The sequence below is a fragment of the Prionailurus bengalensis genome, chromosome E4 (genome assembly GCF_016509475.1).
Source record: "Prionailurus bengalensis isolate Pbe53 chromosome E4, Fcat_Pben_1.1_paternal_pri, whole genome shotgun sequence".
In the NCBI taxonomy this organism is placed as follows: domain Eukaryota; kingdom Metazoa; phylum Chordata; class Mammalia; order Carnivora; family Felidae; genus Prionailurus; species Prionailurus bengalensis.
Window position 1 is genome coordinate 67208696 of NC_057360.1, and position 26436 is coordinate 67235131.

The 26436-nt window shown below is 60.0% G+C and overlaps 1 protein-coding gene across 3 annotated transcripts; it reads left to right on the plus strand.

Moving 5' to 3' along the window:
* Positions 1 to 93: 93 nt before the first annotated feature.
* Positions 94 to 25435, plus strand: SMG5 (SMG5 nonsense mediated mRNA decay factor). 3 transcript variants are annotated; one of them, XM_043568019.1, is made up of 22 exons: positions 94 to 340; positions 3977 to 4075; positions 4599 to 4722; positions 5086 to 5242; positions 7289 to 7378; positions 8312 to 8401; positions 9075 to 9153; positions 11212 to 11337; positions 11409 to 11477; positions 11624 to 11832; positions 12489 to 12626; positions 12754 to 13338; positions 15005 to 15180; positions 16147 to 16222; positions 16793 to 16968; positions 18002 to 18160; positions 21341 to 21400; positions 21903 to 22062; positions 22486 to 22576; positions 23423 to 23497; positions 23819 to 23957; positions 24152 to 25435. In XM_043568019.1, the coding sequence occupies exons 1-22, from the start codon at positions 267 to 269 to the stop codon at positions 24233 to 24235; spliced, it is 3036 nt and encodes a 1011-aa protein (XP_043423954.1). In that variant the 5' UTR covers positions 94 to 266; the 3' UTR covers positions 24236 to 25435. The 3 variants fall into 3 exon arrangements, with proteins under 3 accessions (XP_043423954.1, XP_043423953.1, XP_043423955.1); XM_043568018.1 differs by having other exon boundaries at positions 102 to 340; positions 5124 to 5242; positions 8217 to 8401; XM_043568020.1 differs by lacking the exons at positions 94 to 340; positions 3977 to 4075 and having other exon boundaries at positions 4606 to 4722; positions 8217 to 8401.
* Positions 25436 to 26436: the final 1001 nt, after the last annotated feature.

Sequence of the window (26436 nt, forward strand, 5' to 3'; positions counted from 1 at the left end):
GAGGAAAAACGAGCCTCGCGAGACTTGGTAGCATGCGGGCCCCACCCCCGCCCCCCCCCCCCCACCGCCGGCCCGCCGCTGAGCCGCCACTATCGCGAGATTTGGCAGGCGGAGGAGGAGCCGTCGCGGGCAGCCGCCTCACAGCGATGGCGGCCGAGCAGGGCCGGCGGCGGTGGCGGCTGCGGCTCCGGCCGAACGCGGCAGTGGTGACGGTAGCGGCGGGCGGCGGGGGCCTGTGACCGGGAGCCGCCCCGGACCCGGGCACCATGAGCCAAGGCCCCCCCCCAGGGGAGAGCAGCGAGCCCGAGGCGAAGGTCCTCCACACCAAGCGGCTTTACCGGTGAGGGGCCGGGGCGTGCGTGCGGCCGCCGGGGGAAGTGGGCGCCGCGGGGGCGGGGCCGCGGCGGGCGGGGCCCGGGTGCGGGCCGGGGCGGGGGTGGGCGCCGGGGCCGGGCCGGGGCCGGGGCTGGGCGGCCTGGGGAAGCACGTGGGCTGGGCCCCTGGCCGGGAGCCTCGGGCTGGCCCCGGCTGTGCGGCGGGCGGGCGGCCGGGTCGGGAGGTGAGGGAGGGGCGCAGACGGAGCAAACCCGGAAGGGAGTGGCGCCCCGAACCCCGCAGGACGCGGAGGGGACAGCCCTGGGCTGCGGTCCGCGGGGCCGGGCGCTTCGCCGCTCGCCGTGTGACCTTGGGCCTCCTGAAGGGGACGGGCCGGGGTGGGATGCGCTCTGAAGCCCCTCGTGGCTCTAATTTTGGGGGGAGTTTGAATGAAGGGAGGGGGAGAGACTGAAGGCTCGTTGTGTTGGCTTGGACGGGCCACGAAAGGCTTTGAGTCCAGAGTGTCCTTAGGTCATGGGAGCCCATTTCAGGGCACCCGGGGACTCCTGATCCTGAGTCCTCTGCTTCCTCCCAGCCTCATGACTACGGTGTCTTGCCAGACAGCTTCCATTCCTGGTTTCTGATTTCCACAGAGCCACTGGCACTCCTCAGGACACCTCCAGCCCCCGTCCCTCTGTTGGGAACAGGCCCGCATGAGGTCTTCCCACCCAGGGTCAAGGATTGGGGTGGGGGAGGGGAGGCGGGGCGTTGGTGTGTGTGTTTCGGGGGGGGGGGGGTGCAGCCGGAACATGGGCTCCAGAACTGGGTCAGAATGGGGTGAAGTTTGAGACCAAGTTGAATTTTGTGCTTTCCGGTGGGGAGTAGGGCTTGGGCTGTTGGCTGGGCTCAAGCTCTGTAGAACAGGGGTGTTTGCAGAAGACCCCGCTCAGAGCAGGGGGCCCCCTCCTGGCAGTGAAAGAGGCCAGAGCACGTTGTCTTCTCCCTGGAGTGGGCATCCTGCCTGCCTGGGCTTTGTCAGGCAGAGGCACAGGGGGGTATAGGCTGCCCCCAAAATAGAAGAGTGCTCCGATCCAGCAGCCCCCGGGCTCCCACTGCGGGCTGCCCCCCCGCCGTCTCAGGGCCAGCGCGGACCTGGCTGGGGCTGGCACGTGTGCCTCGTCATGCTGCCGAATGTCACGCTGCCTGTCAGAGCGTGGGCCCTGCCTGCAAGATTCCTTTCTGGTCTCCAGCTTCGGGTAACAGCTCTGGTCATCCTGATCCTTCTCAGGTCTGGTTCTTTTCTCGAGCCGCCGCCCTCACAGCTCGGACTGACCTGAGGTGATGCATTTGCACAGGTGGCCTTACATCTGTGCCCCTGGGTACCCCTGCCTGGGATTGTACGCTCTTGGCTTCGAGCGGGGTGGAAATAAACGTGAGGCAGCAGGTCTCTGTTTTTGTCCTTTATTAAAGCCGCGGTGATTGTTGGAAGGAACTGGGGGAGGAAGGTCTGACTGCCGTGCCCGAGATAAATGTGTTGGTAGACTATGAAACTGTCTCTCTGAGCGTCAGTAAATTCGGGAAATTCCCACAGTCTGCTTACAGAAATGAAATTCTGAAATGTTTTAAAGCCCTTCAGAAGAAGAGGCAGCAGCAGAAGGAATTCTGGAAGGGCCACAAATACCAGTTAATTAGGCCAGTTAACGGACTTTACAAAAGATGTTTTTCGGGGCACCTGGCTGGCTCAGTCAGTAGAGCGTGCAACTCTTGATCTTGGGGTCGGGATCCCAACGTTGGAGCCCCACGTTGGGCCTAGAGATTACTTTTTAAAAAAGGAATTTGCAATTAGAACTTCCTAAAGTAATGGTTATTAACCTTTTATCTGGATCAAGAATCTAAGGAGAACTCTGAAGCCTGTCCATAAAGACATATGCGCACACTTCTTACGTTCGTGCACGGCACTGACATCAAAAAGCCCCGCCCTGGGGAACTAGGCTGGCATAGAGTAAGTCACACCCCTGGCATCAAGGGCCAGGCTGGCTAAAAGGGCTTGGCTCCCCTCTCCAGGCCCAGAGGGTGTTTGGAGAAATGCTGAGCTCTCAGGTTTGCCTGTGAGAAGGCCTAGATCACCGTGCCACCCACTCTGGGTGCTGGCGGTCACCGTGCCCTGTACAAGGTAGCCGTGAGTGGTGAGCCACCTGGGCCCGCACAGCGTGCCATCCTGCGGTGGCCCACTTCCCCTGCCCAGGAGCACATGTTTCAGGATTCCGAAACAACCTTGGATTGTTTGGGGGATCATCACTCTCCCCTTTTTGGTAGCTTTTGTGCCCAGAGCTGTGTCTGATTTCACCTGTTCTCACGGCGGCTGTCCGTCACCCTCTGGGTTTCGCCCTTCTAGAGATGACACCTCCCTTTGGCGCTCCTTAGCCATCCATTGTAGAGTTTCCTTTGTCTTCAGGTCTGTAGTCTCCTCCTTAGCCTTATAGCAGGAAAGATGGAAACTAACACTTCCTGAATACTTCCCATGTATGAGGCACTGTTCTGAGTGCTTTGTGTAGTAGCTAATTTAACTCTCACAAAGTAGGTGATGATATTATTTCCATTTTGCAGATGGGAGAACTGGGACACGAGCTAGATATTTTACCCAGCACCCAGAGCCTACACCCTAATATCAAAGAATTCCTTCAGCAGAATCCAGGAGACCTTACACCTAAACAGCTCAGTCCCCACCCCCCGCTGCCATTTTCCCATATCCCACTATTTCAAAAACAGAATTTTATGTTACGAATGCATTTCTTTTATGTCAGAGATAATAAACCCTTGCATAATTAATTCATTCCATTGTTTATTGAATGCTTACCATATATCAATGTCATATATAAATTCTTTCCTTGAATTCTGACAGCCCTCTGAGGTAGCTGCTACTGTTCTCTCCATTTTTATGGATGTGGCAACTAAGACTTAAAGAGGTTAGGTTCTTTACCCAAAGTTACAGAGTTAGACAGACACAGCCAGGGATCAAACTCTAGATTTTCTGCCTATCACAGTGTAGGCTCTTTGCATTAAGAGAGCCTACCTCCTAGGGCGCCTGGGTGTCTCAGTTGATTAAGCGTCGGACTTCAGCTCAGGTCATGATCTCGAGGTCCGTGGGTTCGAGCCCCGTGTCAGGCTCTGTGCTGACAGCTGGGAGCCTGGAGCCTGCTTGGATTCTGTGTCGTCTTCTCTCTCTGCCCCTCCCCTGCTCACACTGTCTCTCTCTGCCTCTCAAAAATGAATAAATGTTAACAGAAGAGTCTACCTTCTTATATCACAGGATTTCTCTACTTGGACGCTGTTGATGTTTGGGGCTGGGTAGTTATTGTGGTGGGCTGTCCTGTGCATTGTGGGGTGTCTCGCAGCACCCACTAAGTGTCAGTAGCAACTCCTCCCACACCCTCAAACCCCTGCGGCAAGTGGAGACAATAAGAAACGTCTGTTGTTGCCAAACGTCCCCTGGGATGGAGAGCTGTTACATTCGGAGGGAGACTGTGTTCCTCTTGTTTTGCTCAGCCTGCAGCCCGCCCACTTCCCCTAATTCTGTAGCTCCTCCTCAAGGATCGGAGGCCCCCCAGCCTGCGTGAACATGTTCATGGCTCAGGGACTGCCTGCCTGTGTTTCTCTCCAGGGCTGTGGTGGAGGCCGTGCATCGACTTGACCTCATCCTTTGCAACAAAACCGCTTATCAAGAAGTGTTCAAACCAGAGAACATTAGCCTGAGGAACAAGTAAGCTGGAGACTGCAAAACCGCAGATCCTTACGGTTTCTCTACCCCCTCTCTGCCTGAAACTCTGTCGCATATAGACACCTGTTCTCTCTTACCTCCTGGCCTCGTGGTACAATAACGGGCTGTGAACTCTGGCCTTCCTGAGAGAAGAGATGGGGACCCCTCGTTCTCTCTGAAGCTCCTGCATCTAACAGACTGGAGCCACACGAATGGCATTGGAGCTGGGGGGCTGGCCATGCTGCTCCATGACAGGAAAGAAAGATGGGGTAAAGAGGCAGAAAAAAAGGAGAGAAATGTGCAGGGGAAGAAGAAGACTATTAAAGTTCTTACTGTTCCTGCCTCTATCCTCTGGGGCTCCCACTGTCGTCCCCCCCCCCCCCCCCGAACTGCTCTTTGTCCTGGGTCATGCAGACTGACCCTGGATGTCTCTTGGGAGGCACAGGGACTTCTCGGCCGGGTATTGGCAGAGGCCTCCTTGCTCCGCTCAGGATGGTCAGTCTCTTGTGCTCCTCTGTACCTGCAGGCTGCGTGAGCTCTGCGTCAAGCTCATGTTCCTGCACCCGGTGGACTATGGGAGGAAGGCTGAGGAGCTGCTGTGGAGAAAGGTGTACTATGAAGTTATTCAGCTTATCAAGACTAACAAAAAGGTAAGGGGAGGTCCTGGGTCCTGAGAAGAAATGTGTCTAAAGAGGGAAGCTAAGAAAGGAAGAGACAGCTAGGAAGCGGGCCAGGACATGGCTGGAGAAAGAGGAGCCGCGGAGAAGATGGCAGAAAGGAGGGAGGGGGTCAGGGGTACTTCGTATCGGGGAGGAAAGGAGCCTCATCCCAGATGGGAAGACCAGAGAAGTGGGTCTACGGGTGTGGGGATCACTCATGAGCGAGAAGAGGTGTGGATGCAGTTCAGAGCCAAGAGGATAAGTTACCTTCCTCCCGAAGGAACGGGGTTAGGGAGGGGGAACCGCCCTCTGATCATCTTGCTTAGCCAGCCCCTTCCCTTTCCCGACGCCCAGCACATCCACAGCCGCAGCACCTTGGAATGTGCCTACAGGACACATCTGGTAGCCGGGATTGGCTTCTACCAGCACCTGCTTCTCTACATCCAGTCCCACTACCAGCTGGAGCTTCAGTGCTGCATCGACTGGACCCACGTCACCGACCCCCTCATAGGTCAGTGAAATCTGAAAGGCGGGCTTGAGGAGCAAGATTCCGCGCCTCCGCATCTGGCCTTCTTATTCTTCCGGGTCGGCGTAGCTTGTGACCTGGCCGGGCCGGAGGATTCTAGCAAGACCTGCACGCGGCTCGGGGAGTATGGTTCATCCAAGCAAGCGCGTGACGTAGGGTGAAGATGTTCGGGAAAGAGAAGGGTTTCTTTTGTTCTGGGACTGTAGACTGAGGTGTAGTCGGAGGGAGGGATGGACTGATCCAGAGCAGGGCTGGCTCTGCAAGACAATAACATTTATCGGCTTCTCCCAGTTGAGTTTGGCTGGCACTGTTTCTTTTTCTTTTGTTTGTTTTTTTAAAGTTTGTACTTAAGTAATTACTATGCCCAACATGGGGCTCAAACTCAGGACCCTGATATCAAGAGCTGTACGCTCTGCTGACTGAGCCAGCCTGGCACCCCTGGCACTGTTTCTTTTAGCTTCAGAGATTGTTTCCCAGTGTTTTTGTAAGTACCGAAGGTCTCGGAAACGTCCAGGGATTACAGACGCTTCTGCACGGTAGCACGTGTCTCCGTGCACCTGCCCCAGGGTCGGTGGCCGTGCTGTACCCCCGTCTCTCATTGGCGGTTTTCTTTTTAGTCTGGCCACCCTCTGGCACTCCTCCCCTCCACCCCCGAGCCCCTTCCTCCTCACCTCCCTGCCCCTGCGCTGCTGCACCCTCTGGGTCCCGGTTTGTGACCCCGACACCACACGGTAGCGTTCTCCCGCCAGAAGCACAGCACTGGATTTCGTGCATTTACAAAACATTATTTAGAAACGAAACAAGGGGCACTTGGGTGGCTCAGTTCGTTAAGCGTACAACTGTTGATTTCGGCTCAGTTCATGATCTCGTGGTTCATGGGTTCAAACCCTGTGTCAGGCTCCTAGCCGACAGTGTTTGGGATTCTCTCTCTCTCCCTCCTCTCTCTCTGCCCCTCCCCTGCTTGCTCTCTCTCACAGAATAAACTTTTAAAAATAAAAACAAAACAACCTAACTTAAGACCACCCTCACAGGCCTTGTACCAGATGGCCAGCGGGGTCCACGGTCCAAAAACAGGTGAAGAACCCTTACCTCAAAGAATCAGTTCCCCAAGCTCCCGTTTTCCTTCTCACCGATGTTTTCTCATGCAGCCGGCTAAGCGGTGTCTATAGAAAACACTAGGAAGGGCTTTTCGGAGTGGGAGTCACACAGCAAGCAGCGTGGCTGTGAGGTGGCGTGGGCGAGGGGACGGGCTCTGGAGCCGGTCTGCCTTTTGAATCCTGGCTCTGCCGCTTATGCGCTGTGTGACAGCTCTCCGTGGTGAGAGCGGCCACCTCATGGGGTTGCTGGAGGGTCGGTGAAGTTGACACTGAACAGCGCTCGGACTGGTCCCTGTCACGTGAGAAAACCGCCTCCCAAAGAGCTCAGGCTCTCTGAACTGAGGTTACACAGCTGCTGGGGGAGGGGGGATGAGAGCCCAGCACATGGGGCTCTGGCCACGCCTGTCCTCATGCAAGGCAAGCTCACCCGTCTCCCTCGTGGGCAGACTGTCCAGTGGGCGGCCTTCTCGGGGGGGGGGGGGGGGGGCTCCGCCCCCCAGGTGGAAGCCAGGAGCACTTACCTTGGCCTCATTCAGGCCGTTCTTCCCGGGCGGGTCTCGTCTGTACCCAAACCTTTCAGCTTTGGTCCCCCTCATCACTCAGGCAGGACACCCAAGACTGTCCTGACACCGGAGCTTCTCTTCGTCCTTTCTAGAAGCCTTCTGTGATGACCTTTCACGTAGCCATTCCCCAGGGCACTGTCCTAGGTCCGGGACCCTAGCCTGTCTCCTCTGGTTTGTGGTTTTCCCATGAAGGACTCCTACCTGCGAGCCTCTGTCAACCTGTGTCCTGGATGAGTGTCTTCTGTGCCCCGTAACACAGTCTTTTCGAGACTAGCGGTGGATTTCTGATCTCCTTTCTCCACCTAGGAAAGGTGTTTCCCCTCAGGTAGGAGGCAGGGGGATGCACTTCTAAGTTTCTCTGTCTTTTTCAGGATGCAAGAAGCCAGTGTCTGCCTCAGGGAAGGAGATGGACTGGGCACAGATGGCGTGCCACCGATGTCTCATGTACCTGGGGGATTTGTGTAAGAACCTGAACTCTTTGTTTTCTGTTCGGGGCTCCGGGACAGGCGGCAGGCGGCTTCATTTGTTGGTACCGCCCTTTAGGTGCTGGGAGAGCAGGGGGATGTTTGGCCTCTGTGACTCTTTCCTTCAGTCATTCGATGTTCCCTTCTTTTCGCTGCCTTTCCGTTAGCAGAAAGGTTCAGTGAACACGGAAGAAGGCAAATGAACTTTGAGAAAGTCTGAGTGGTAACTCGGTTTCAGTGGTGGGTTAGGAAGGTTTTAATTCGGTGCTTTTCTCCTTTGGAGTTTTCTCTTGACGGACTCCTGGAGGAGTAGAAGTTAGACTTCGTGGAGGACCTACCTGCCCAACAGATGTTTCTCAGAGGGAAAAAGTGCTCCCTTGCTTGATGGCCCCTGGGTCTCTAGTCCTGGCAGCCAAAGGTTCCTCATTAGGCTGTTGGTGGGGGGCTGTAGGATTCTTTTTTATTTCCTGAGGCTCCTCTCCTTGGCCCCAGCCCACTTCTGGACCTCTGATAAGCAGTATGCACAGGGAGAGGCAAGCTGCTTCGTGTTAGACGGACCGGGTGTCCGTAGTAAGGTGGACGTTACAGGACGGTAATGTCCAGTTGCGTTCTGGATCCAAACACCAGAGGTCTTTGCAGGCAGTTACATCTGCCGTGGGTCCCCTTCCTTGGGGAGAGAGAACCAAGAGCCTGTTATCAACACCAAATAGTCTCTACATTTCGAAGCTACCCACAAGCAAGAGACAGTTGAACGATTTGTTCATGGTCACACAGAGTTAAGATTGTGCCAGAGACCCAAGCAGCCTGCCTCCTAGCTCAGCTATCTTCCTCCCAGGCTCTCACTACAGCTGCACAGAGTGGACTCCCAGACGAGGGGACGTTTTTCTGAAACGCGGCATCACGGAGTTTTCTTCCTCCTCTCTCCTGCAGCACGGTATCAGAATGAATTAGCTGGCGTAGACACCGAGCTGCTAGCTGAGAGATTTTACTATCAAGCCCTGTCAGTAGCCCCCCAGATTGGTAAGTGGCACCCCCGCTTGGGCCTCCCTACCCAGCCGCGTTTCCCAAGAGGAAGACCACGTTGAGACAGCAGGCAGGCCGCGCCGGCTCCCTAGGTCCCCCTGCGCTCGGTTCCGCCACACTTCACCTCGGTTATGCGTTGTCCCCCTCGTAACGCACGCTCGAGAGAAATGCAGTCTTGATCTAAGGAGGGAGGCAGAGGGGAAGGACGAGAAGATGGCTTCCCTGTCCCCGAGGTCTCTGTGGGAGGAGGAAACTCCGCTTCAGCTGTTTTTCCCGCAGGAGGCACAGAGAGAAGAGCTGAGGCTCCGTTATAGGGAGAGGTGAGGATTATTAGCCCGTAGGCAGGAGAGCTCAGAGGTGAGAAACCGAGCCGGGGTAGAGGAGAGGGCTCCGTGGCGTACCATCACCCCTGCGAGAGCCACAGGCACCAGTGAGGGGGTGACACCCCCGGGGGCTGAAATCCCCGGTAGGCCAGGCCGGGCAGGACTAGACTGACTGATAGGAAGGGAGTCTGCGATCGGCGATCCCCTGGAGACGCGGCAGAGTCCACTGCTCGTCACCCGAGACCCCGTTCTCCCCCCGGGTTCGCCGCCGCTTGGCACCCGTTGGTCCTGGGAGCTCTGGGTGCGTATCGTGTCCGCAGACCGTTGTGACGTCTCTCTCTCTCCAGGAATGCCCTTCAACCAGCTGGGCACGCTCGCGGGCAGCAAGTACTACAACGTGGAAGCTATGTACTGCTACCTCCGCTGGTGAGCATTGGCCCGTCCCTTCCCCGGCCCAGCTGTCACGTCCGTGCTGCTCCTGCTCGGGTTTCTCGCCTCCCTTTTCTAGCTCCTGGCTGAAATAGGGGAAGCGGAGACTGAGGGGTCCCTCCTGTCAGGGGCGCTCTGACACAGCCCTGCTGCTTTTCACAAGTCCACCTGGATGTGTAGGAACTGGGGCGGCCGGGAACACTGCCCACCGTCTTGAAGAAAGTAAATTCGATCTAGTCAGTGAAATGTTACCGAAGTAACGGATGACGAGAACTGCAGAACTGTAGATCTTCAGTGTTTTGAGGTGACCCGATGACAGGGTGGGCTAGGGTTAGGGTGGCTCGCTGCCTCCCTGGTGCTGACGTTCCGCTCTCAGAATCAGGGACATCGTTTTCGGAGGCCTGGACTCGGGTGGGCAGTCTGCTGAGTCAGCATCCCCGAGTGGGGCCGGGTAGGTGGGGGTGCCACTGACCGGGCCGTCATCGGCATAAACTGGCTGGGACTCACCTGCTGCCGCCTAGTCAGGGCCACCTTAAACTTGAGCAGCCGGTCACGTGCGGGACAGGCTGATATAAACCCGGCTTCAAGGCAGAGGGAATAAGCTGGTCTTCATAACTTTGCTGATCAAACACTAAAGTATAAGATATGGTCCCGCCTCATAATTCCACGTGCCACGTTCCTTGGTTCACCTGGTCCAGGAAAGCTCTTCCTTGTATCAACAGAGTATTTGCTCTCGAGGTGCCTGTCTCCTTTTCTGAATCCGTGCAGGACACCCCCCACCCCCCACCCCCACGGATGCCACTGTATTCGTTCTTAAATATAGTTATCAGGTTTGTAGCCTTCCATTGTATCTTCTCTATGCCTCACATGCCTTCCAGGGAATGCCCTCTTGTCCTTGGTTCCTCATCACACTCATGGTTGTGATTTAGGGTGAATCATTTCCAGAGAGCCCAGCACATCCAGGTTTGGAAGGTGCCCGCTAAGGTCCTGCCCTGCTGTGTGTGCTAAGCACATCTCGTCGTTCCTGGGTCAGGCATTTGGGTAGGACTCAGCTGGGTGGTTCTTTTCCCCTGGTGGCCTTGTCTAGGATCAGTCGCTGGTGTTCAGCTGACCTGGGGGGCTGATAGGTCTGAAGCGAGGCTCATCTGCCCGCCCCCCCCCATGTGGTCTTTCTTGAGGAGAGATAGATGTGTTACATGGGAGCTCAGGGCTCCCAACAGTGAAGTATGACCCAAGAGATGTGGAAATAGAATGTCAGTCCTTTATGGCCTGAGCCTGGAAGCTGGCCAAGTCACTTCCACAGTGTTCTGTGGGTCAGAGCACTTGCATTGCGTCGTCCTCTCCCCCTGGCCCTCTATTAAAGGGGAGCAGGCAGAAAACCCACGTATGGATGGAAGGAGGGTCAAAAAATTTGTGGCTACCTTTTACTCACAAGCAGATACCCTTTTCTGTACCTTATTCTTTATGACGAAGAGGTTTCTTCCCCCAGAAAAGATATTAGAAACACTACAGTGCTGGTGTCATAGACGCCGTAGTGAGACAGGTTTGGGCTGGGGACTCCTCTCCACCATGCGTTAGCCGTGTGGCCTTGGCCGCATTCTTGTCCTTCCAGGCTCCATCTTCTCGTGCGTATGTGCCGACAGGTGCAGTGCCTGACATGTGGGGACCACTCCGTACACACTCCTCCTATTCAGAGGAGTGTCGTAAGGACACTTAGTTGTGTGTGTAAATACCCTTGTACGTGGTCGCCCCTTGTTGACTGCTACCTGTTAAGTGCTCTATACTGTAAAAAAGACAAAGGGTATCTTAGGGACGGTGATGAACTTGAGTTTGTGAATATAGAGGAAGCGAAGGCGTTAATTATATTTTGATTGATCTAGAGGTCGTGTCTGTATTTAATCTGGAAAGATGGCCTTCACCCTGAGTGTGTCCGTGGGAGGGGAGGCTGGGGGTAGCTTGTACTGCCAGAAGCATTGCTCCCTAAAACAGAGCGGAGCACCGTCCCCCCTCCCCCCGCCGCCAAGAGCCTGTAGCTTCCCTCTGCGTCTCCCACAGCATCCAGTCGGAGGTGTCCTTTGAGGGGGCCTATGGGAATCTCAAGCGGTTGTATGACAAGGCTGCCAAAATGTACCACCAGCTAAAGAAGTGTGAGACTCGGAAACTCTCCCCCAGCAGGAAGCGGTGAGTAGGGCCTGTGGGGCGCAGGGGCCCTGCGGCTGCTGGCCTTTTACCTGGGGCTCCTCTCCTTCCAGATGTAAAGACATTAAGAGGTTGCTGGTGAACTTCATGTACCTGCAAAGCCTCCTGCAGCCCAGAAGCAGGTGAGCGGAAGAGGGCCGGCACACGGAGCGCATCCTGCCAGCCCCCGGCGGGGCGGCTCTCTCCGAAGTCTCCCCTGTGTCCCCAGCTCTTGGTGCCCGCCCCAGGCCGCATCTCTGACCTCCCTGCCGCTCCTGCCCTCCCGCAGCCCGGTGGACGCGGAGCTCACATCCCTCTGCCAGTCGGTCCTGGAGGACTTCAACCTGTGCCTCTTCTACCTGCCCTCCTCACCCAACCTCAGCCTGGCCAGCGAGGGCGAGGAGGACTACGAGGGTGGCTACGCTTTCCTCCCGGACCTTCTCATCTTCCAGATGGTCATCGTCTGTCTCATGGGTGTGCACAGCTTGAAGAGAGCAGGTGACTCCCTGTGTGCCCTGCCCTCTCCCCCCGGCATCCGGGGTCCTCGGTGCTCTTCCCGTAGCTCCTTATTCCTGAACTTCCTCCCGTGAGCAGCGCCGTCGCCACCTGTGTCACTGCTTGGCTGTGGGAGCGCGAGGGACGGGGAACCCCACCCTGAAGTTGCTCTGGTGAATGAACGAGGGCAACTGCGTGTCTTCACCCCTTCCAGTCCCACAGACACAGTCTTGGCCGTGACCCAGGCGGACGAGAGGGCAGGATAGTGAGCTGAGGGTGCCGACCGAGTTTAGAGCTTGCTATTGGGGGCAGTCAGGCAGTTCTGCGGGCCTTCCCGGCAGAGGTGTGTGCGGGGCCGGCCTGGGAGGGCGGGAGAGGCCGGGCTGGGTGTGCAGGTGCTTGGGCCGCGAGGAGGAGCCGGTGTGAAGGCATCGGAGCCAGAGAGGACGGCGTGGCACAAGAGGGTATGCTTGCCCGAGGAGGCACAGAGCGAGCTGGCACATTCTAAGTGCAGAGACCTGAGGAGTCTGTTTTCCTTAGAGGAGGCTTCGAGGGGTAGTTGGATCCTTGGAAGGGTTGAGAACACGAGATGGGATTGGAGCCGCGGGCGCCCGCTCGTCGGAGCCCTGGGCCCTAACGCCTGGCTCCCCTGGCTTTAGGGTCCAAGCAGTACAGCGCGGCCATCGCCTTCACCCTGGCCCTCTTCTCCCACCTCGTCAATCACGTCAACATACGGCTACAGGCTGAGCTGGAGGAGGGCGAGAACCCCGTGCCGGCGTTCCAGAGTGATGGCACAGGTGCGGGAATGGGGGCGTGGCCGGGGAAGGTTCGCCGGGGGCGCCGCGTCGAGGAGGGGGAACAGGTGTGCTTAGAGGTGGTACCAGAGAGCGCCTAGAATTTCTGGGCTCTGCTGTGTCCGCACAGATGAGCCCTTGGAGAAGGAGGAGGCGCCGGGCCCTGAGCCCCCTCCCGCAGCACCTCAAGCTGGCGAGGTCAGAAAGAGCCGGAAGTTCTCCCGCCTCTCCTGCCTCCGCCGCCGTCGCCATCCACCCAGAGCTGGGGACGACAGTGACCTGAGTGAAGGTTTTGAGTCGGACTCCAGCCGTGACTCGGCCAGGGCCAGCGAGGGCTCGGACAGCGGCTCCGACAAGAGTCTGGAAGGTGGGGGAACGGCCTTTGATGCGGAGACAGACTCGGAAATGAACAGCCAAGAGTCCCGATCAGACCTGGAAGATATTGAGGATGAGGAGGGGACGCGGTCCCCAGCCCTGGAGCCCCCTCGGCCCAGGTCAGAGGCTCCCGAGTCGCTCAACGGCCCACTGGGCCCCAGCGAGGCCAGCATCGCCAGCAATCTACAAGCCATGTCCACCCAGATGTTCCAGACCAAGCGCTGCTTCCGACTGGCCCCCACCTTCAGCAACCTGCTCCTCCAGCCCCCTGCCGAAGCCCCCACCGCGGCCAGCCGCAGGCCCTGTGTCAACGGAGACGCAGACAAGCCCTCGGAGCCAGGTATTTGGGCCTCTGGTCATCGCCCTGCCCGGGCCCACCCCTCCCCGCCTTCTTCGCCGCAGTGCCTGCATCCCCGCGCTTGCTGCCGTGCCTTCGGCCGTCTGCCTGTGGTGCTGTCCGGGAGCGTTTTCCCGGATTCCGCACTCCTGCGGGCTCCTCACTCCCAGCACCTGTGCCGCCCCGCCTGTTTCGTGGTCTTCCCCTCCTCCCACCCCCCGCCCTGCGGGTGTGGGGCTTTCTTTGCTCCCCGAACGACCGCTGCCATCTCCCCCTGGTGCCAGCCCATGTCCCACCGGGGCAGGTGGCTCCAGGGACCCCGCTCTCCTAGGGTCTTCCCTGCACAGGGGGCACCCAGTTGGCACAGCGAGTGTTTACTGAGCCTGTTGTCTGCCAGGCACTGGGCTGGACTGTCGTCGGGTGTTGTCTTGTTAAAATTTTTTTTTTTTTTTATCGTTATTTTTTTTTAATGTGTATTTACTTTTGAGACAGAGACAGAGCATGAACGGGGGAGGGTCGGAGAGAGGGAGACACAGAATCTGAAGCAGGCTGTCAGCACAGAGCCCAGCGCGGGGCTCGAACTCATGGACCGTGAAATCACGACCTGAGCTGAAGTCGGCCGCTTAACTGACTGAGCCACCCAGGCGCCCCTTAAAATTTTTTTTGAGAGAGAGTGAGCAAGTGTGGGGGAGGGACAGACAGGGAGGGAGACAGAATCCGAAGCAGGCTCCGGGCTCTGAGCTGTCAGCACAGAGCCCGACGCGGGGCTCGAACCCATGAACCACGATATCACGAACTGAAGTCTGACGCTTAGCCAACTGGGCCACCCAGGTGCCCTGGGTGTTGTCTTGTTTAATTTTCACAGCAGCCCTTGTGGTGGAGGAGTTGTCCTCCCTGTGCTGTCCCTTGACCCTAGGCATCTGTGGCCTGTGCTCTTTTGGTCTGAAGTGTACTTCCCCCCCCCCACTTGCCCAGAGCCTGTTGCTTGGCTAATTCTTACCTGCCCTCTGGCGTTTCCCTCAAATCGCTTGGTCTGGGATTCTTCCAAGGTTAGGTTAGATTTTCTCCCGTGGGCTCCTGTAGCCTCCGCCCCTCCACGGTTTCCAGGCCTTTAGTACTCAGGTGAGGCCGTCTGTTGACTGGGAGTCTCTGAGGGCAGGGCAGTCTGTGCTTGGTCTGTTGTGTCCTCGGAACCTAACGCTGTGCCTGTGTGTGGTTGGGACTTAGGGAATGAATCCGAGAAGCGAGGAGGCTGATGTGCGGAGGCGAAGGGGCCTGCCCGGGGCTCTGACCTGCACAGGTGGACAGCTGGGGGCTGCGTAGTTCAGTTCTGTGTGCCTTGGCTCCCCCCCAGTGGCCCCCTCCTGAGTGTCGGCCCTGCTTTCTAGCACAGAGCAGGTCCTTCATAAATACCGCTCGAGCGACCGGCTACGGACTCTTCACAAATCTGCCGGGATCAGGAAGACGCATGTTTTAAAAGGCACCAGGGTCCTTGCCTGAAAGCAACCCGTTAGCGGGTGTAGAGAAATGAGGCAGAGTGTGTAGTGAATTCCCCATCTGTCACATCAGAATTCTTCCGAAGAGTCCGGGCGAGCATGCCCCCCGGCCCTGGGGCTGAAGCCTGATGCCGCCTGCCTGCGGCTCACCCCCCTCTCTGTGCCCGCCACAGCCTCTGAGGACGGCTCCGAGTCGGAGGGCAGCGAGTCCAGCGGGCGCTCCTGTCGGAACGAGCGGAGTGTCCAGGAGAAGCTGCAGGTGCTGGCGGCTGAAGGCCTGCTTCCTGCGGTCAAGGTCTTCCTGGACTGGCTGCGGGCCAACCCGGAGCTCATCGTCGTGTGCGCGCAGGTGCGGCTCCGGGGGTGTTGGGGAGGTGGGGCGGAGGGGCCCCCTCACATGGTTCCAGCACGTCAGGCACCTGCTTTGTGCTGGGCCCTTAGGCTTTTTATGGGGAAAGGGTTAGATGTGACCTCTGCTTCAAGAGCCTGTGGCCTGGGCTGAGACACAAATTCTCTGAATGGTGAAAGCAAGAGCTGCCTATTCTGCTTTGTGTCCATAGCGCTGGGCATTATGCCTGTGGTTGGGATCAGGCTTGATGAATGCTGGGGGCGGGGGGGGGGGGCGTACTGGTCTCTGATCCCGGTCCCAGAGTCCAGAGGGAGGAGAGCACACCGAGTGGGGCCGCGGAGATAGGATCCAGGGGCGGAGGTGTTGGGGCGGGGAAGCAGCAGAGTCAGGTGTCAGGCTGGCGCCGTGGAGGACAGCGGGGCAGCGGCGCCTTCTCAGGTCCAGTCTGTCTTGAGCCTCGATGGCCCTGTGGCCTTGGCCCGGAGGTGTTTTATCACAGCAGCGCTCCGCTCCACCGCGAAGACCCTTGGGTCAAGGCCAGGCACGCCCTTGGGTGTGTGCTTATGTCTGCTGGCAGCTGGTTACTCACCGTCCTTGGTCATCAAGGGAGGTGTGGTAAAGGCGGGGATGCGCGGTCATGTCTCCACACGGGTGCCCCAGAGTGGGCACGTGGGGGCTCGGAGAGGTGCCTTCCCAGCACTCGAGCTCTTCCCGCTCCCAAGATCCAGAGGGTCCTTCCTGTGGTCTCGCCCCTGCCCACGAAAGCTGCAGCTGGTGATGAAGTTCAGCTGGGCCCATGGGCCCCCTTCGTTCCTCATGGGGCCAGCTCCCTATTTTGCAAGTCTTCCATGAGCCCGTCCCCGGCCTCTCTTGTGAACTTTCCCGTCAGCTCCCTCTAGGTCTGTGGCCATCGCCCCAGACCCCAGGTGTAGTCTTTCCTCTCGCTCCTGTCCCGCTCCCCCCCAGAGCTCTCAGAGCCTGTGGAATCGCCTGTCTGTGTTGCTGAACCTGTTGCCAGCTGCCGGTGAACTCCAGGAGTCTGGTGAGTGAGGCCCTGGCACCACCCTCCCCTCCCCTCTCCCTCCTCGGTGGCCCCACAAGGCCCATCCCCCCCTTCCTGGTAACCCAGCCTGGGGGTAAGGAGGTTAATGGGCCTCACTGCCCGGCCACCCTGCCACACAGCGGCCATTGTGGTGTCTGCGTCTCCGGTTTCCCCCGACACTGCCCTGCCGGTCGGCCAGGGAGTGTGCTCCCCGGGGAAGGCAAGGGGATGGGCGGGAGCAGCGAGGGGAGCCTGGGAGGCAGCGCCGGCTGCTGGTGCCCGTGCCTGTCCCCGAGTCAGCCTGCGCCTCCGGAGCTCATTCTCCCCTGGCACCTTCCAGCTTTCCCCACCTGCGGCCTCGCCTGAGAGACGTGCCCTCCTCGTTTCCACCCTGCCGTCGGGGAGCCTTCCCCTTCCGAGCCGTCGTTGCCCCCGCCCAACCAGCTCTGGTCTTTCCGAGCCGTGCGGATGGCCCCGTGTGTCCACCTCTCTGTTTTCAAGGGGAAGAAGGGCCGCGTCCTCCGGGGGCTTCCATAGGGCAGGTGGTCTCACATGTCTCCTTTCTCCCAGGCCTGGCCCTGTGTCCCGAGGTCCAGGACCTTCTCGAAGGTGGTGAACTGCCTGACCTGCCCTCTAGCCTGCTGCTCCCAGAGGACACGGCCCTTCGTAACCTGCCTCCCCTCCGGGCCGCCCATAGACGCTTTAACTTTGACACAGACCGGCCCCTGCTCAGCGCCTTAGAAGAGGTGAGGATGGGTTTTCTCATGCCACAGCTTCCGTTGTTAGTCTCACCTGGCAGCACAGCAGGCAGCCCTACTGTCCAGGCAGGGAGAGTGTCCTTGGGCTGGGCTGGGCCGGGAGGGCTTCCTCCGGAGAGCCACGCAGCTCGCTTTCCTTCTTGGCAGGATGCTCGTCTACAGGCGAGTTGTTGTAGGACAGGCCTCGCTCCAGCGTATCCACCTTTTATAGAGGGCGGAACAGGGACTGTTAGGGCTGGAAGAGACAGTGCTGCTCATCTAGGCCGACTACTCTTTGTATACACACACACGTACACGTTTACTTAACGTTAGAGAGAGCGCGTGCGCGCGCAGAGGTGCGCAAGCCGGGGAGGGACAGAGGGAGGGAGGCACATAATCCCAGGCAGGCTCCGAGCTGTCAGTGCAGAGCCTGATGAGGGGCTCGAGCTCATGAACCGCGAGATCATGATCTGATCTGAAGTCGCACGCTTAAGTGACTGAGCCACCCAGGTGCCCCAGGCCGGTCACCCGTGAATCTGCGTCACCACAGGGGCCATCTGGGGACAGCTGGGGAAAGCCGGGCGAGCCGGCCTCCCAGCACACACACGAGCCTCTTGGTTGCTTCTCTCCAGCCGGAGAAGCCTGGCTTTAGTCTTTTACGTTTTAGGATCCTAGAGAAGGTTTTTGTCTGAGGGGAAGGAGTCGTCGTGCCCGCCAGAAAAATAGATTGGAAACGTCAGTGTAGCTTAATGCCCTCGTGTCACACACGAGGTCCTGAGGAGGGAGGTGGCGTTAGTGCCCAGGTTTTCTCGCTCCCAGTGCAGCGCCCTGCCTCCCGTCTTCACCGGAGGTCTGCTTCTCCCGGGAGTCCCTGTCCTGGCACCGGAAGCTCTGGGCCTCGGTGCTCCCCTCTCCTACCCCGCAGAATGCAGGCCCTTCCCAGGAGCTCCTGTGGGCTGAGGGGCTGGGCGGCAGGGGCCGGGGGTGGGGTGGGGCTGGAGAGCCCTGCTCAGCCCCTCCCCCCACCACCGTGTCCCCTCAGTCGGTCGTGCGCATCTGCTGCATCCGCAGCTTTGGCCACTTCGTCGCCCGCCTGCAAGGCAGCATCCTGCAGTTCAGCGCAGAGGCCGGCATCTTCGTCAGCATCGCCCAGTCTGAGCAGGAGGGCGTGTTGCCACAGGCCCAGGCCCAGATCCGCATGGTGAGTCGGCCCGCCTCCCTCCCTGCCTGCTCTGCTCCCCACCAGGCTCACTGAGAAGCCAGCCCGAGGGGCCCAGACAGATGGGGGTGCCCTGGATGGAAGAGCGTGCCGAGTGGGGTTGGCACACTGAGCCCGGGGAGAGGGGGTGCAGGGAGGGCAGTGGCGGGCGGACCAGGGGGTGGGGAGTGAGAGGTGCCTGTGTCCAGACCGCCTGGGGGTCGAGGGCCATGTCTGTCTGCTCCGGGTCTGAGCTGGGCACGTCACCTGACCTTGCTAAGCCTGTTTGCCTAGCAGTTACATGGCGTCGGCGGGGTTGACCTGGGGCTGTTGTGTGGACAGGATGGCCGTGTGTCTCAGGCACCCTGCCCACTGCAGGGTGTGTGCCCGGCAGGTGCTCCCAACCCTTCTTCCTCTCTAGGGGATGAAGACTGGGACCTGGGGGGGGGGGGGGGGGACTGGCTACCAGAGGCCGTGTAGGGTCACTCCCACCTCCAGCAGCCCCACAGAGTAGGACAGGCCTGGAGTTACAGCCTCCTCTGCGTTGGGTAGTTCAGTCCCCGAATTCTGACTGAGCGTCTGCGCTGTGCCAGACGTCCTGTCCCAGTCGGTCCTGTAGGCACTGGGGCTACAGCGGTGAACAAAGTGGTCCTTTCTGTGTGAGGCTGGCTGATGCTCCGTGACCAACCTTCGGGGTTCTACGGTCAGGCCCGCGTTGCCCCGAGCTGGAGGGGGCCAGGGCCTGGCACTGCAGCTTGGCCCACGCGTCGTGGCCAAAGCCTGGGGGCTCCTGCTTGTCCCAAGCCAGTCCCCTCCCCTGTGCCCTTCCTTTCCCCAGCCCCGGGCCTCCCCGCGTCTCTGAGCACCCCGTTCCTGCGGATGCTCTGCTTGGCTGGGAAGGGGCATAGGCTCCCAGAAACTCCCTTCGCTGTGTTCAAAGCAGGCACGTTCTGTTAAAAACAAACCTTTCGTATTGAGGCTTTTATTACTGTTCTGTAGAGGAAAACACAGAATTACAAAAATAATTCTGGGGAAATTACACAGCTTTAAAAAATGTTAGTTTTTGTAGGCATTTCCTTTAGCCTGAAGCTCCCAAAGACTGTTCCGAGGGGAGAGGGCGTTCCTGGAAGCCCCGCTCGGGTGGTTCCGGACACCAGGTCACATCGCCTGCTGGGGCCGCGCCCGGCCCTGCCTCGGCCGGCCGCGGATGTGCGCCCTGAGGGGTGTCTCCCTCGGCACCGTGGTCTGGCCACACTGTTCCCCTCCAGCCGTGGCAAGGGCTGTGTGCCAAGCCCGCTTCGCCTGCGGCCGCTCGGTCAGCCCTTGGCGCAGCTCTGTGAGGCGCGTGCTTGCGCTCTCCTGCCCCGGACGAGGAGGCACCGTGAGCCGGGAGGGAGCGACCGGAGGGAGCGACGCGGCAGAGCCGGGGCTGGGGGTAGACAGACTGGCTCTGCCCCGAGGCTCCGGCATCGACCCGGGTTAGGGACCCATGTCTCCCCGAGGGGCTCGGAAGCCCGCCTCTCTGAGCTGCCTGGCCCCGGGTGGACCCCCGCCCCCTGCGCTGCGCCTCAGGCGCCCCCAGCCCCCTCTGGAACGTGGCGCATCCCGATTCCAATTCCAGCCTGAGCGTTCATTTCCTGGGCTCGACTTCTACGGTGACCGCGTTAGCCGTTCTCACCAGTCTGCCCACGGGGCCTGTGGGAAGGTGGCCGTCACACAGGCTCTGCGCGTCTCCCTCGCTTCCGCCACCAGTGTTTCTCCAAGGGGCTGTTCTTTGTTGTGCAGGACGCTGCGGGGGGGGGGGGGGTGGGTAGGTGCGTACCGCGGAACCGTAGTGTAATTGTCAGGACAGGGCGTTGGGACCGGACGACACCGTTAACGGTAGATTTCGTTCATTTTCACTAGTTCTCCCGCTGATGTCTGTTTCCTTTTCTGGGCTCCCACATCACGTTGGGTTCTTACGTGTCCTTGTTCTGCTGCAGTCTGTGACAGTTCCTCAGTCTTCCTTTCAGGACCTTGGTGGTTCTGAAGAGTATCGGTCGCTTATGTTGTAGAATGTTGCTCACTTGACTTTGTCCAGATCCGTGTTAGCCGTGTATTCCGATGGTTGGAATGGGATTGTGTGTTCCAGGTTAATGTGTTTTTTTTATGTTTGTTTTTGAGAGAGAGAGAGAGAGAGAGAGAGAGCGAGAGCGAGAGCGGGGAAGGGGCAGAGAAAGAGGTAGAGGATCCAAAGCAGGCTCTGCACTGACGGCCCAATGTGGGACTCGAACTCACAACCTGTGAGATCATCACCTGAGCTGAAGTCAGATGTTTAGCCGACTGAGCCACCCAGCCGTCCCCCCACTGAGGTTAATGTCTTAAAGCATGCTCTGAGGACACCCCTTTGCTCATCAGAGAGCCTTCAGTGGCTCCCCCTCCACCCCCCAGTATCTTTTAGGATAAGTCTCCATCCTTAACTCATTTTCTAGACCCCAGTAAGGAATTGGGACATCCTCCGGAAGACCAAGGAAAGCCATCAGAGGGTTTTAGTCAGGACCACGGTGGGCACCAGACGGCGCCGGCAGCATTCCCTGCCTGGTTGTAGGCAGGGAAAGTGGATTGGGGTGCAGGCGGGGACCAGTGAGGCTGTGCTCGGCAGGGCGGGAGGAACCGGCCTAGACCGCGGTCATGCAGGGGTGACGAAGGAGGTGCGGTCACCGGACTGGAAAGCGGTGACTTCAGGAGCTGAGAGAGGGAAGGAACAGTCACGGCCAGCTCAGCCTCCTGACTTGGGCAGGCGGTGGCCTGTTACCAAGCTGGGGGCGGCAGGTTGTGAGGAGAGGAAGGGGCCGTCTGGGCTGGAGCCGGTGCTTTGGGGAAGCTGGCAGGTGGGCGGTGATGGAGGCAGCACCGGAGGGAGGGTCGGGCGGAGCAGAGGTGAACAGTCCCGTGCAGCCGGCCGCCGTCCCGCTCCCTCCCGGGGTGTCTGCTCACAAGTTGCCCGCCGGAGAAAACCGATCTTCTCCCAAGCCTCCCTTTCCCTCACCACCCGGAGCGAGAGCTGACTCTGTGTGAGGCCCCACCCGTTTCCGACCCTGGCAGTGCCTCTTGGCTGATCTCTTAAACCTCTCGATGGCTGCGGAAAGGGTTATGGGCCCAGCTCTTGGCCCCGAGCTTAGCACGTGGTGTTTTGCCTCGTAGGCTCAGGAGGAAGCGCGTCGGAACAGGCTGATGCGGGACATGGCCCAGCTACGACTCCAGGTGAGTGGTCAGGGCTCGGGTGCTCCTGCCCCGTCCTCCTGTCCCGTCCTCCTGTCCCTCCCACCCCCGCCCCGTCCTCTGTCCCCCCCACCCCCACCCCACCCCGTCCTCCTGTCCCCCGCACTCCCACCCCGTCCTTCCGTCACCCCCCACCCCGTCCTCCTGTCTCCCCCACCCCCACCCCTGCTCTGATCCATGCCTCCCACCCCCATCCTGCTTTGTTCTGCCTCCCCATTCCATAGTGGCCTTTACTTTGACCCAGATCACCTCTCAGACCACCTTCCCTTTCTCATTTCCTCACTGAGTCTTAATGCCCTTTCCGCCTTCATCGGTCTGTTCCTTGTCTTTCTCTTTCCCTTACCCTTCTTTCTGTCTCCTTTTTCTCCAAGGCCCTTGGTACAAGGAGTCCCCCGTCCACACAAGAACCCTCTTGGGTTCCATTTCCCCCTGCCTGCCCCAGGCTGCAGGCCCACGCAGCCCCACACTCTGCCTCTCTCCCCAGCTCGAGGTCTCTCAGCTAGAAGGGAGCCTGCAGCAGCCCAAGGCCCAGTCGGCGATGTCTCCCTACCTCGTCCCCGACACCCAGGCCCTCTGCCACCACCTCCCGGTTATCCGCCAGCTGGCCACCAGTGGCCGCTTCATTGTCATCATCCCGAGGACAGGTAGGCATACTGGGCAGGTGGGGGGACAGAGTGTGGCCACGAGAGGCTTTGGGTTTACAATTGAGGGACCCTCATGGGGGCCCAGGTTACACACAGCGGCCTCAGTCAAGTCCTGCCGCCTTTCTAAAGCTCAGTCTTCTTCAGCTGTGAAGTGTGTGTGACAATCTCTATTTAACTCTGACTTATGAGACAGTTGGGAGAAACAGAGAAGTCTAAGTGAACGCGCTTGGTAAATCGCTAGGTACGTTGCTCGCAGGTTGTGCTCTGAAAGGCCCCGGGAGCCGCATAGGAGCCACAGTCCCCGCTTTCCCTGCAGCACGTGCTGGAATGGGCTCAGATGGCCTCCTGCAGGGCCCCACGCCACCAAGGCACGGGCTCATGTGTTTTGTCCTTCCCCACCTCCCCCTCCCCCTCCCCCACCAGTGATCGACGGCTTGGATTTGCTGAAGAAGGAACACCCAGGGGCCCGGGATGGGATCCGATACCTGGAGGCAGAGTTTAAAAAAGGAAACAGGTGAGTGGGGCCCCGGCAGGGTGACTCTTAAGCCCCGTGTCGGTCTCCCAGTCGACAGACGCATGTTTGCTCTCGCTCCCCTGGGTGAGACACACGCTTGTAATCCTGCTCACTGCGCGGGAAGGCAGGCCGGAGACTGGATGGAGGGTGGTCAGTGGGCCTAGAGCCCCGTGGGGCGTTCTGACCTGCAGTGTGTCTGCCTCTGGGGCAGCCGGGAGAAGGCATCACCAGGGAGATGGGGGCAGACCTCTGACTGCAGGCTGCGGGCTCCTCTGCAGGAGTCGCTCCTGCTCTAGGCTCGGGCCTGTGGCAGAGTTTCCCGGGCCGGGAGCGCCTCCTCTGGCCCACACACATCCCGCCGGAGCCATGCAGGGACGAGCAGGTGGCAGTGGGTCGGCGCTCTGTCCAGTACAGGCCCTTCTTTTTGGGCTTTGGGGCCAGAAGAGCAGCAGGCGGCGGGTGCGGAAGAGGGAGAGGCCGGCCCCTGCTCCCCCCGCCTCTGCCTCTGCCTCTGCCTCTGCCTCTGCCTCTGCCTCTGCCTGCCCAGGAAGCTGCACAAAGCCCGCTTGTCTGGGCCTGGTCTCCAGAAGCCCTGACTTGAAAAGCATCCGCAGCTTCTCCTCTTCCAGCTCCTCCCCTGGGAGGAACCAAACGCTCCGTGTTATCGGGAGGAAAAGCAAGCTGGGCTCAGCCGCCAGGAAGCCACTTTGAAATGGCTCCGAACAGAGCTGCGAAGGGAGAGAGGCGCCCCTCCCCCTCCCCGGGGCCACAATGAGGTGCTTTGTGTGAGGCGCCCGCCCGCCCTCTCCTCTGACCCCCCGCCTCCCTCTGCCCCCTCCTTCCCAGGTATATTCGCTGCCAGAAAGAGGTGGGAAAGAGCTTCGAGAGGCACAAGCTGAAGAGGCAGGATGCGGATGCCTGGTAAGACGTCAGCCCGGCGCTCCTGGGCCTCAGGTCGCTGCTGCCTCGCCGCTCTCCGAGCAGGGCCAGCCCAGGGCCACCTGTTCGTGTCCCCTCAGAGGGAGTACGAAGTTGCAGCCCCAGACCCCCCGTCGCCCTGAGAGTCTTGGTGTCCTTGCTCAGTGTACGCGGGCCCGCTGGACACCGTCTAGCATCACCTTCCAGAAACACTGCCCCCGACTGCCTGTTGCCCTCCCTGTCCCCAGCTTCCCCCGTGCCCTGGTGATCCTGGAGTCCAGGTTCTAATGCGGGGCTCGACCCTCTTCCTCCTCCTCCTACCAGGACCCTCTATAAGATCCTGGACAGCTGCAAACAGCTGACCCTGGCCCAGGGGGCAGGTGAGGAGGATCCAAGCGGCATGGTGACCATTGTCACGGGCCTCCCACTGGATGACCCCAGTGCGTTGTCAGGCCCTATGCAGGTGGGTCACAGGGGGAGCTGGGGGGGCGGGGGTGAACGGGGAAGGGGTGCCAGAGTAGAACCCCCCCTCCCCCACCCCCGACTACTCTGTACGGGTACTTTTTCCTCTTCTGCCGCCCCTCCCCCCCACCCTGCGAATGGTCCTGGAGTTCAGGAGGTCAGGCCCCCACCATCAGCCCCCCTCCCGTTCCTCAGGCAGCCCTGCAGGCCGCTGCACACGCCAGTGTGGACATCAAGAATGTTCTGGATTTCTACAAGCAGTGGAAGGAGATTGGTTGAGATGGACCCCCAGGCCCTGCAGTGGGGCTGACTCCAGATCTCTCCTGCCCTCCCTGGCAGCCAGGACCGCCACCTGTAGTCACCCCACCACACGCAGACTTCACTCACGCACGCACGCAGAAAGGAGGCCGCAGGGAGGGCCCGGGAGCCGCAGGGAGGGCCCGGAGCCGGCTGGGAGGGCGGGTCCCCTTGTTGTCAAGACGTCAGGAAAGCAAGGGAAGTGCTTGGAGCAGGAGAGGCCTGTGGGCCCCCAGCCCGCCCTTCTGCCTCGGCCTCGGCCCCCTGCTGTCCCTGGGGGCAGGCGGCAGGCACGGGCGTCTGTCTGTGTTCCACGGGAGTGGTCTGTGGACCTCCGAGGGGGAGGGGCGGCAGGGCCCCTCCTCCTCACGGTGCAGGGTGGTCGGGGCCGGGGCGGACCCTCCGGCACTGGGGGAAGAATTGGGTAACACCAGACATCTGACTGGTTCTGTGCGGACCCTTTCCTCCTCAAGGACCTCCCGTTCTCCCTCTGCGCAGGCTGGGCAGCTCTGGAGCCTTGGGGACTCTTCGAGAAGAGGGGCCTGGAGCTGCCCGCACCGTTAGCAGAGCCAGGGCTTGCGCCCCTCCTGCCGCCGCAGGGGCCCGCCCACCGGTTGCCCCGCGTCTGCTTTCTCTCCATCTGTCCGGTTCCAGGGCAGGGAGCAGGCCTGTGTGCCAGTGAGGGCTCCTGGGCCCACCCGCCCAGTGGGCGAGTGCGGGGCCGAGTGGGATGCCAGTACGAGGAGGGGGTGCGGTGTGAGGCCGCCGGCCCCCTTACTGTCGAGGCCCTTAGAGCCGCCCGGTCAGGGGCCCGCTGTCCTGGAGGGGCTGAGCCGGGGCTCTCGGGGCCAGTGGCAGGTGAAGTGGGAGCTGAGATCATGAAGAGCTCAGGGCGGTGGGCGGAGCATCGAGTGCAGGTTGTGGGGGGGCCCCGGCCAGGACCCCCTAGGGTCCCTTTCCCTGGGGCTGGCCAAGGGAGCCTGGGGGTCTTGGCTCTGTTGCCGCCTGCCCCAGCACTAGCCTCGCCTCCCAGGCTGTTCTCAGAGGAAAGCGGGTTTCTTGTCTCCTTCCTCTAAGACCGCGTGTCTGGGACAACCAGGGGGAGTGGGGTCACCCCCATTTCCCAGTCCCTGGCAGAGACTGAGACTAAGGCATCACTTAATAAAGACCCCTCGAAGCCCACTCCCTGTCTCCTGGTGCCATTCTGTACACTTTCTTTTAATTTCAATACATATTTTTTATTTATTTTGGGGGGGGGGAGGGGCAGAGAGAGAGAGAGAGAGAGGGAGACACAGACTCCGAAGCAGGCTCCAGGCTCCGAGCTGTCAGCACAGAGCCCAACGTGGGGCTTGAACTCACAAATGGCGAGATCACGACCTGAGCCGAAATCCGTGGCTTAACTGACTGAGCCACCCAGGCACCCCCGTTCTGCACGGTTGTATTGGGGTGTTGGAGGTTTCTTGCTGAAGCGGCTTTTCAAGATGCCGGCAAGTCAGGAGAAAGCTCCGGAGATGCTCTTGTGAAGGACGCCGTCCAGTTCGTTGGCCCCGTGAGCTGAGCTGGCGCCTTTGCTGGGGTGCTGGCTGCGTGAAAACCAGTGAGCCCCCCCCCCCCCCCCCCGGGCAATTCGCTGCTCCTGCTGGCCCTTCACTTGATCTTAGCCAAAAGGCCGAGAAGCGATCCTGCTGGCCCTTCTAAGTCAGACACATGCTCTTCCTCAAGGGGGACGTGGCGGTGAGCCTGGAGAGCAGCCTCCGGGCCCTCAGTCCCCGACCCTCTGCAGGGACAGGCACTGTCAACGTGTGTCTGGGGAGTGAACACGATGGGCAGTTCCCTTGTGCTTGAACCAGCGTTCGGTAAAGGCCTTTGCTCTGGTCTCTGCCCGGCCCTGGCCGCTGAGAGGTGCTCTCTGAAGTCACAAGTCAGGAGTGGGGTTCCGGTGCCTGGCCTCAGGCAGAGCCACCCGCTCCTGGGAGGACCTGGAACCCGGTGCAGCCTGGTCTGAGAAGATCGCGTCGCCCTGGCGGGGTCTCGGCTGGGGCTCCAGCCGGTTGTGGCCGCTCTGGTCTCAGTGGGCTTGGGTCGAGCTGGAGGGGCTGGCTGTGTGCAGGAGGCCGAGTGAGCTGCCTGCTAATGGGGCGCCCCCCCCCCTCCCCGAGCTGCTCCCTGGGGGCTGGACAAGG

Coding starts and splice junctions, on each gene's coding strand:
- SMG5 (XM_043568018.1), top strand. CDS start 267: ATGAGCCAAGGCCCCCCCCCAGGGGAGAGCAGCGAGCCCGAGGCGAAG. Junction 7,379..8,216: donor CATGTACCTGGGGGATTTGT/GTAAGAACCTGA, acceptor TCTTCCTCCCAG/GCTCTCACTACAGCTGCACA. Junction 16,223..16,792: donor CGGTGAACTCCAGGAGTCTG/GTGAGTGAGGCC, acceptor CCTTTCTCCCAG/GCCTGGCCCTGTGTCCCGAG.